At 41.1% G+C, this 12271-nt stretch overlaps 1 protein-coding gene across 1 annotated transcript in view; it reads left to right on the top strand.

The window, feature by feature from the left end:
* The window catches only part of LOC128640579 (ovostatin-like), a 257493-nt gene that overhangs the window by 230169 nt on the left and 15053 nt on the right, over positions 1 to 12271 (top strand). Inside the window, exon 23 of the mRNA XM_053693050.1 lies at positions 1704 to 1794. Within this exon, the coding sequence (XP_053549025.1) occupies positions 1704 to 1794 (91 nt within the window). The remainder of the gene's footprint in view (positions 1 to 1703; positions 1795 to 12271) is intronic.

Genomic DNA, 12271 nt, shown 5'->3' with positions numbered 1-12271 from the left:
TTACATAAAATATGAGCACTAGTATAAGAGAAATACTGATTTTACATGTAAAATGAGTGCTAGAATAAGAGAGATACTGATTTTACATGTAATATGAGCGCTAGAATAAGAGAGATACTGATTTTACAGGTAATATGAGCGCTAGAATAAGAGAGATACTGATTTTACATGTAGTATGAGCGCTAGAAAAAGAGATACTGATTTTACAGGTAATATGAGCGCTAGAATAAGAGAGATACTGATTTTACATGTAGTATGAGCGCTAGAAAAAGAGATACTGATTTTACATGTAATATGAGCGCTAGAATAGAGAGATACTGATTTTACATGTAATATGAGCATTAGAATAAGAGAGATACTGATTTTACATGTAATATGAGTGCTAGAATAAGAGAGATACTGATTTTACATGTAATATGAGTGCTAGAATAAGAGAGATACTGATTTTACATGTAATATGAGCGCTAGAATAAGAGAGATACTGATTTTACATGTAATATGAGCATTAGAATAAGAGAGATACTGATTTTACATGCAATATGAGCATTAGAATAAGAGAGATACTGATTTTACATGTAATATGAGTGCTAGAATAAGAGAGATACTGATTTTACATGTAATATGAGCGCTAGAATAAGAGAGATACTGATTTTACATGTAATATGAGCATTAGAATAAGAGAGATACTGATTTTACATGTAATATAAGTGCTAGAATAAGAGAGATACTGATTTTACATGTAATATGAGAGCTAGAATAAGAGAGATACTGATTTTACATGTAATATGAGCGCTAGAAAAAGAGAGATACTGATATTACATGTAATATGAGAGCTAGAATAAGAGAGATACTGATTTAACATGTAATATGAGCGCTAGAAAAAGAGAGATACTGATATTACATGTAATATGAAAGCTAGAATAAGAGAGATACTGATTTAACATGTAATATGAGCGCTAGAAAAAGAGTGATACTGATTTTACATGTAATATGAGCACTGGAATAAGAGAGATACTGATTTTACATGTAATATAAGCGCTAGAATAAGATACTGATTTTACATGTAATATGAGCGCTATAATAAGAGAGCTATTGATTTAAATGTAATATGAGGGCTAGAATAAGATACTGATTTTACATGTAATATGAGGGCTAGAATAAGATACTGATTTTACATGTAATATGAGGGCTAGAATAAGATACTGATTTTACATGTAATATGAGCACTAGGATAAGATACTGATTTTACATGTAATATGAGCGCTAGGATAAGATACTGATTTTACATGTAATATGAGCGCTAGGATAAGATACTGATTTTACATGTAATATGAGCTTCTAGGATAAGATACTGATTTTACATGTAATATGAGGGCTAGAATAAGATACTGATTTTACATGTAATATGAGGGCTAGAATAAGATACTGATTTTACATGTAATATGAGCGCTAGGATAAGATACTGATTTTACATGTAATATGAGCGCTAGGATAAGATACTGATTTTACATGTAATATGAGCGCTAGGATAAGAGAGCTATTGATTTAACTTGTGCGTTTCTAGCTCTCGATAGCGTTAACATTTTTGCGCTCTTTTAGTGATCTAGACCTCTTTGTTCAGCTTTCTCTGACTTTTTGTGTAACATTTCTCTCTTTTTCTGCACTTCCCAGCAACTCATCTTCTTTATGATTTCTATTTGTAGCTATAGAGGCAGCCGTCAGAAGCCCAACATGGTTATAATTGATATAAAAATGCTATCGGGGTACACAGCAGATTACTGGTCCCTCAGAGAGGTAATAATTGTTTTTCTGGGAGCAAATGGTGGAGAGAGACTCTGCTATCACATTGTTCTATAATTCCAACAACAAATATTAACTGATAAGTCATTCATATCAACTCTGGTAACAGAATATCACACACACTGCAGGTAATACCCAATACTGACGTACACTGCGCTTTCATATCACCTCCTGTTACAGAATATCACACACAGTGTAGGTAATACCCAATGCTGACGTACACTGCGCTTTCATATCACCTCCTGTTACAGAATATCACACACAGGCAGGTAATACCCAATACTGACATGCACTGCGCTTTCATATCACCTCCTGTTACAGAATATCACACACAGTGCAGGTAATACCCAATACTGACGTACACTGCGCTTTCATATCACCTCCTGTTACAGAATATCACACACAGGCAGGTAATACCCAATACTGACATACACTGCTCTTTCATATCACCTCCTATTACAGAATATCACACACAGTGCAGGTAATACCCAATACTGACATGCACTGCGCTTTCATATCACCTCCTGTTACAGAATATCACACACAGTGCAGGTAATACCCAATACTGACATACACTGCTCTTTCATATCACCTCCTGTTACAGAATATCACACACAGTGCAGGTAATACCCAATACTGACATACACTGCGCTTTCATATCACCTCCGGTAACAGAATATAAAACACAGTGCAGGGAATACCCAATACTGATGTACACTGCGCTTTCATATCACCTCCGGTAACAGAACATCACACACAGTGTAGGTAATACCCAATACTGACATACACTGCACTTTCATATCACCTCCTGTTACAGAATATCACACACAGTGCAGGTAATACCCAATACTGACGTACTCTGCGCTTTCATATCACCTCCTGTTACAGAATATCACACACAGGCAGTTAATACCCAATACTGACGTACACTGCGCTTTCATATCACCTCCTGTTACAGAATATCACACACAGGCAGGTAATACCCAATACTGACATACACTGCACTTTCATATCACCTCCTGTTACAGAATATCACACACAGGCAGGTAATACCCAATACTGACGTACACTGCGCTTTCATATCACCTCCTGTTACAGAATATCACACACAGGCAGGTAATACCCAATACTGACGTACACTGCGCTTTCATATCACCTCATGTTACAGAATATCACACACAGTGCAGGTAATACCCAATACTGACATACACTGCGCTTTCATATCACCTCCGGTAACAGAATATAAAACACAGTGCAGGGAATACCCAATACTGATGTACACTCGCTTTCATATCACCTCCGGTAACAGAATATCACACACAGTGTAGGTAATACCCAATACTGACATACACTGCACTTTCATATCACCTCCTGTTACAGAATATCACACACAGTGCAGGTAATACCCAATACTGACGTACACTGCGCTTTCATATCACCTCCTGTTACAGAATATCACACACAGGCAGTTAATACCCAATACTGACGTACACTGCGCTTTCATATCACCTCCTGTTACAGAATATCACACACAGGCAGGTAATACCCAATACTGACGTACTCTGCCCTTTCATATCACCTCCTGTTACAGAATATCACACACAGGCAGGTAATACCCAATACTGACGTACACTGCACTTTCATATCACCTCCTGTTACAGAATATCACACACAGGCAGGCAATACCCAATACTGACGTAAACTGCACTTTCATATCACCTCCTGTTACAGAATATCACACACAGGCAGGCAATACCCAATACTGACGTACACTGCGCTTTCATATCACCTCCTGTTACAGAATATCACACACAGTGCAGGCAATACCCAATACTGACGTACACTGCACTTTCATATCACCTCCTGTTACAGAATATCACACACAGGCAGGCAATACCCAATACTGACGTAAACTGCACTTTCATATCACCTCCTGTTACAGAATATCACACACAGGCAGGCAATACCCAATACTGACGTACACTGCGCTTTCATATCACCTCCTGTTACAGAATATCACACACAGTGCAGGCAATACCCAATACTGACGTACACTGCACTTTCATATCACCTCCTGTTACAGAATATCACACACAGTGCAGGTAATACCCAATACTGACGTACACTGCACTTTCATATCACCTCCTGTTACAGAATATCACACACAGGCAGGCAATACCCAATACTGACGTACACTGCGCTTTCATATCACCTCCTGTTACAGAATATCACACACAGTGCAGGCAATACCCAATACTGACGTACACTGCAGTTTCATATCACCTCCTGTTACAGAATATCACACACAGGCAGGTAATACCCAATACTGACGTACACTGCGCTTTCATATCACCTCCTGTTACAGAATATCACACACAGGCAGGTAATACCCAATTCCTACGTACACTGCGCTTTCATATCACCTCCTGTTACAGAATATCACACACAGGCAGGTAATACCCATTACTGACGTACACTGTGCTTTCATATCACCTCCTGTTACAGAATATCACACACAGTGCAGGTAATACCCAATACTGACGTACACTGCACTTTCATATCACCTCCGGTAACAGAATATCACACACAGTGCAGGGAATACCCAATACTGATGTACACTGCACTTTCATATCACCTCCTGTTACAGAATATCACACAGAGTGCAGGTAATACCCAATACTGACGTACACTGCACTTTCATATCACCTCCTGTTACAGAATATCACACACAGTGCAGGTAATACCCAATACTGACGTACACTGCGCTTTCATATCACCTCCGGTAACAGAATATCACACACAGGCAGGTAATACCCATTACTGACGTACACTGCACTTTCATATCACCTCCTGTTACAGAATATCACACAGTGCAGGTAATACCCAATACTGACGTAAAATGCACATTCATATCACCTCCTGTTACAGAATATCACACACAGGGCAGGTAATACCCAATACTGACGTACACTGCACTTTCATATCACCTCCTGTTACAGAATATCACACACAGTGCAGTTAATACCCAATACTGACGTACACTGCGCTTTCATATCACCTCCTGTTACAGAATATCACACACAGGCAGGTAATACCCAATACTGACGTAAAATGCACTTTAATATCACCTCCTGTTACAGAATATCCCACACAGTGCACGTAATACCCAATACTGACATACACTGCACTTTCATATCACCTCCTGTTACAGAATATCACACACAGTGCAGGGAATACCCAATACTGACGTACACTGCGCTTTCATATTACCTCCTGTTATAGAATATCACACACAGGCAGTTAATACCCAATACTGACGTACACTGCGCTTTCATATCACCTCCTGTTATAGAATATCACACACAGTGCAGGTAATACCCAATACTGATATGCACTGCGCTTTCATATCACCTCCTGTTACAGAATATCACACACAGTGCAGGTAATACCCAATACTGACGTACACTGCGCTTTCATATCACCTCCTGTTACAGAATATCACACACAGGCAGGCAATACCCAATACTGACGTACACTGCACTTTCATATCACCTCCTGTTACAGAATATCACACACAGGCAGGCAATACCCAATACTGAAGTACACTGCACTTTCATATCACCTCCTGTTACAGAATATCACACACAGGCAGGTAATACCCAATACTGACGTACACTGCGCTTTCATATCACCTCCTGTTACAGAATATCACACACAGGCAGGCAATACCCAATACTGAAGTACACTGCACTTTCATATCACCTCCTGTTACAGAATATCACACACAGGCAGGTAATACCCAATACTGACGTACACTGCGCTTTCATATTACCTCCTGTTATAGAATATCACACACAGGCAGTTAATACCCAATACTGACGTACACTGCGCTTTCATATCACCTCTTGTTATAGAATATCACACACAGTGCAGGCAATACCCAATACTGACGTACACTGCACTTTCATATCACCTCCTGTTACAGAATATCACACACAGTGCAGGGAATACCCAATACTGACGTACACTGCACTTTCATATCACCTCCTGTTACAGAATATCACACACAGGCAGGTAATACCCAATACTGACGTACACTGCACTTTCATATCACCTCCTGTTACAGAATATCACACACAGTGCAGGCAATACCCAATACTGACGTACACTGCACTTTCATATCACCTCCTGTTACAGAATATCACGCACAGTGTAGGTAATACCCAATACTGACGTACACTGCACTTTCATATCACCTCCTGTTACAGAATATCACACACAGTGCAGGTAATACCCAATACTGACGTACACTGCGCTTTTATATCACCTCCTGTTACAGAATATCACACACAGTGTAGGTAATACCCAATACTGACGTACACTGCACTTTCATATCACCTCCTGTTACAGAATATCACACACAGTGTAGGTAATACCCAATACTGACGTACACTGCGCTTTTATATCACCTCCTGTTACAGAATATAACACACAGGCAGGTAATACCCAATACTGACGTACACTGCGCTTTCATATCACCTCCTGTTACAGAATATCACACACAGGCAGGCAATACCCAATACTGACGTACACTTCGCTTTCATATCACCTCCTGTTACAGAATATCACACACAGGCAGGTAATACCCAATACTGATATGCACTGCACTTTCATATCACCTCCTGTTACAGAATATCACACACAGGCAGGCAATACCCAATACTGACATACACTGCGCTTTCATATCACCTCCTGTTACAGAATATCACATACAGTGCAGGCAATACCCAATACTGACTTACACTGCACATTCATATCACCTCCTGTTACAGAATATCACACACAGTGCAGGGAATACCCAATACTGACGTACACTGCACTTTCATATCACCTCCTGTTACAGAATATCACACACAGGCAGGTAATACCCAATACTGACTTACACTGCACATTCATATCACCTCCTGTTACAGAATATCACACACAGGCAGGTAATACCCAATACTGACGTACACTGCGCTTTCATATCACCTCCTGTTACAGAATATCACACACAGGCAGGTAATACTCAATACTGACGTACACTGCACTTTCATATCACCTCCTGTTACAGAATATCACACACAGGCAGGCAATACCCAATACTGATGTACACTGCGCTTTCATATCACCTCCTGTTACAGAATATCACACACACTGCAGGTAATACCCAATACTGACGTACACTGCACTTTCATATCACCTCATGTTACAGAATATCACACACAGTGCAGGTAATACCCAATACTGACATACACTGCACTTTCATATCACCTCCTGTTACAGAATATCACACACAGGCAGGTAATACCCAATACTGACATACACTGCACTTTCATATCACCTCCTGTTACAGAATATCACACACAGTGCAGGGAATACCCAATACTGACGTACACTGCACTTTCATATCACCTCCTGTTACAGAATATCACGCACAGTGTAGGTAATACCCAATACTGACGTACACTGCACTTTCATATCACCTCCTGTTACAGAATATCACACACAGTGCAGGGAATACCCAATACTGACGTACACTGCGCTTTCATATCACCTCCTGTTACAGAATATCACACACAGGTAGGTAATACCCAATACTGACGTACACTGCACTTTCATATCACCTCCTGTTACAGAATATCACACACAGGCAGGTAATACCCAATACTGAGATACACTGCACTTTCATATCACCTCCTGTTACAGAATATCACACACAGGCAGGTAATACCCAATACTGACGTACACTGCACTTTCATATCACCTCCTGTTACAGAATATCACACACAGTGTAGGTAATACCCAATACTGACGTACACTGCGCTTTTATATCACCTCCTGTTACAGAATATCACACACAGTGCAGGGAATACCCAAATTGATGTACATTGCGCTTTCATATCACCTCCTGTTACAGAATATCACACACAGTGCACGTAATACCCGATACTGATGTACAATGCACTTTCATATCACCTCCTGTTACAGAATATCACACACAGGGCAGGTAATACCCAATACTGACGTACACTGCGCTTTCATATCACCTCCTGTTACAGAATATCACACACAGGCAGGCAATACCCAATACTGATGTACACTGCGCTTTCATATCACCTCCTGTTACAGAATATCACACACAGGCAGGCAATACCCAATACTGATGTACACTGCGCTTTCATATCACCTCCTGTTACAGAATATCACACACAGGGCAGGTAATACCCAATACTGACGTACACTGCGCTTTCATATCACCTCCTGTTACAGAATATCACACACAGGGCAGGTAATACCCAATACTGATGTACACTGCGCTTTCATATCACCTCCTGTTACAGAATATCACACACAGGGCAGGTAATACCCAATACTGACGTACACTGCGCTTTCATATCACCTCCTGTTACAGAATATCACACACAGGCAGGCAATACCCAATACTGATGTACACTGCGCTTTCATATCACCTCCTGTTACAGAATATCACACACACTGCAGGTAATACCCAATACTGACGTACACTGCACTTTCATATCACCTCCTGTTACAGAATATCACACACAGGCAGGTAATACCCAATACTGACGTACACTGCGCTTTCATATCACCTCCTGTTACAGAATATCACACACAGTGCAGGCAATACCCAATACTGACTTACACTGCACATTCATATCACCTCCTGTTACAGAATATCACACACAGTGCAGGGAATACCCAATACTGACGTACACTGCACTTTCATATCACCTCCTGTTACAGAATATCACACACAGGCAGGTAATACCCAATACTGACTTACACTGCACATTCATATCACCTCCTGTTACAGAATATCACACACAGGCAGGTAATACCCAATACTGACGTACACTGCGCTTTCATATCACCTCCTGTTACAGAATATCACACACAGGCAGGTAATACTCAATACTGACGTACACTGCACTTTCATATCACCTCCTGTTACAGAATATCACACACAGGCAGGCAATACCCAATACTGATGTACACTGCGCTTTCATATCACCTCCTGTTACAGAATATCACACACACTGCAGGTAATACCCAATACTGACGTACACTGCACTTTCATATCACCTCATGTTACAGAATATCACACACAGTGCAGGTAATACCCAATACTGACATACACTGCACTTTCATATCACCTCCTGTTACAGAATATCACACACAGGCAGGTAATACCCAATACTGACATACACTGCACTTTCATATCACCTCCTGTTACAGAATATCACACACAGTGCAGGGAATACCCAATACTGACGTACACTGCACTTTCATATCACCTCCTGTTACAGAATATCACGCACAGTGTAGGTAATACCCAATACTGACGTACACTGCACTTTCATATCACCTCCTGTTACAGAATATCACACACAGTGCAGGGAATACCCAATACTGACGTACACTGCGCTTTCATATCACCTCCTGTTACAGAATATCACACACAGGTAGGTAATACCCAATACTGACGTACACTGCACTTTCATATCACCTCCTGTTACAGAATATCACACACAGGCAGGTAATACCCAATACTGAGATACACTGCACTTTCATATCACCTCCTGTTACAGAATATCACACACAGGCAGGTAATACCCAATACTGACGTACACTGCACTTTCATATCACCTCCTGTTACAGAATATCACACACAGTGCAGGTAATACCCAATACTGACGTACACTGCGCTTTTATATCAACCTCCTGTTACAGAATATCACACACAGTGCAGGGAATACCCAAATTGATGTACATTGCGCTTTCATATCACCTCCTGTTACAGAATATCACACACAGTGCACGTAATACCCGATACTGATGTACAATGCACTTTCATATCACCTCCTGTTACAGAATATCACACACAGGGCAGGTAATACCCAATACTGACGTACACTGCGCTTTCATATCACCTCCTGTTACAGAATATCACACACAGGCAGGCAATACCCAATACTGATGTACACTGCGCTTTCATATCACCTCCTGTTACAGAATATCACACACACTGCAGGTAATACCCAATACTGACGTACACTGCACTTTCATATCACCTCCTGTTACAGAATATCACACACAGGCAGGTAATACCCAATACTGACGTACACTGCGCTTTCATATCACCTCCTGTTACAGAATATCACACACAGTGCAGGGAATACCCAATACTGACGTACACTGCACTTTCATATCACCTCCTGTTACAGAATATCACACACAGGCAGGTAATACCCAATACTGACGTACACTGCACTTTCATATCACCTCCTGTTACAGAATATCACACACAGTGTAGGTAATACCCAATACTGACATACACTGCGCTTTTATATCACCTCCTGTTACAGAATATCACACACAGTGCAGGGAATACCCAATGCTGACGTACACTGCGCTTTCATATCACCTCCTGTTACAGAATATCACACACAGGCAGGTAATACCCAATACTGACGTTCACTGCGCTTTCATATCACCTCCTGTTACAGAATATCACACACAGTGCAGGTAATACCCAATACTGACGTACACTGCGCTTTCATATCACCTCCTGTTACAGAATATCACGCACAGTGCAGGTAATACCCAATACTGACGTACACTGCACTTTCATATCACCTCCGGTAACAGAATATCACACACAGTGCAGGGAATACCCAATACTGATGTACACTGCACTTTCATATCACCTCCTGTTACAGAATATCACGCACAGTGCAGGTAATACCCAATACTGACGTACACTGCACTTTCATATCACCTCCTGTTACAGAATATCACACACAGTGCAGGTAATACCCAATACTGACGTACACTGCGCTTTCATATCACCTCCTGTTACAGAATATCACACACAGGCAGGTAATACCCATTACTGACGTACACTGCACTTTCATATCACCTCCTGTTACAGAATATCACACACAGTGCAGGTAATACCCAATACTGACGTAAAATGCACTTTCATATCACCTCCTGTTACAGAATATCACACACAGGCAGGTAATACCCAATACTGACGTACACTGCGCTTTCATATCACCTCCTGTTACAGAATATCACACACAGTGCAGGTAATACCCAATACTGACGTACACTGCACTTTCATATCACCTCCTGTTACAGAATATCACACACAGGCAGGTAATACCCAATACTGACGTACACTGCACTTTCATATCACCTCCTGTTACAGAATATCACACACAGTGTAGGTAATACCCAATACTGACATACACTGCGCTTTTATATCACCTCCTGTTACAGAATATCACACACAGTGCAGGTAATACCCAATACTGACGTACACTGCGCTTTCATATCACCTCCTGTTACAGAATATCACACACAGGCAGGTAATACCCAATACTGACATTCACTGCGCTTTCATATCACCTCCTGTTACAGAATATCACACACAGTGCAGGGAATACCCAAATTGATGTACATTGCGCTTTCATATCACCTCCTGTTACAGAATATCACACACAGTGCACGTAATACCCGATACTGATGTACAATGCACTTTCATATCACCTCCTGTTACAGAATATCACACACAGGGCAGGTAATACCCAATACTGATGTACACTGCGCTTTCATATCACCTCCTGTTACAGAATATCACACACAGTGCAGGGAATACCCAATGCTGACGTACACTGCGCTTTCATATCACCTCCTGTTACAGAATATCACACACAGGCAGGTAATACCCAATACTGACGTTCACTGCGCTTTCATATCACCTCCTGTTACAGAATATCACACACAGTGCAGGTAATACCCAATACTGACGTACACTGCGCTTTCATATCACCTCCTGTTACAGAATATCACGCACAGTGCAGGTAATACCCAATACTGACGTACACTGCACTTTCATATCACCTCCGGTAACAGAATATCACACACAGTGCAGGGAATACCCAATACTGATGTACACTGCACTTTCATATCACCTCCTGTTACAGAATATCACGCACAGTGCAGGTAATACCCAATACTGACGTACACTGCACTTTCATATCACCTCCTGTTACAGAATATCACACACAGTGCAGGTAATACCCAATACTGACGTACACTGCGCTTTCATATCACCTCCTGTTACAGAATATCACACACAGGCAGGTAATACCCATTACTGACGTACACTGCACTTTCATATCACCTCCTGTTACAGAATATCACACACAGTGCAGGTAATACCCAATACTGACGTAAAATGCACTTTCATATCACCTCCTGTTACAGAATATCACACACAGGCAGGTAATACCCAATACTGACGTACACTGCGCTTTCATATCACCTCCTGTTACAGAATATCACACACAGTGCAGGGAATACCCAATACTGACGTACACTGCACTTTCATATCACCTCC

The sequence above is a fragment of the Bombina bombina genome, chromosome 9, assembly GCF_027579735.1.
Source record: "Bombina bombina isolate aBomBom1 chromosome 9, aBomBom1.pri, whole genome shotgun sequence".
Taxonomy (NCBI): domain Eukaryota; kingdom Metazoa; phylum Chordata; class Amphibia; order Anura; family Bombinatoridae; genus Bombina; species Bombina bombina.
This window is presented reverse-complemented; position numbering and strand designations above follow the sequence as displayed.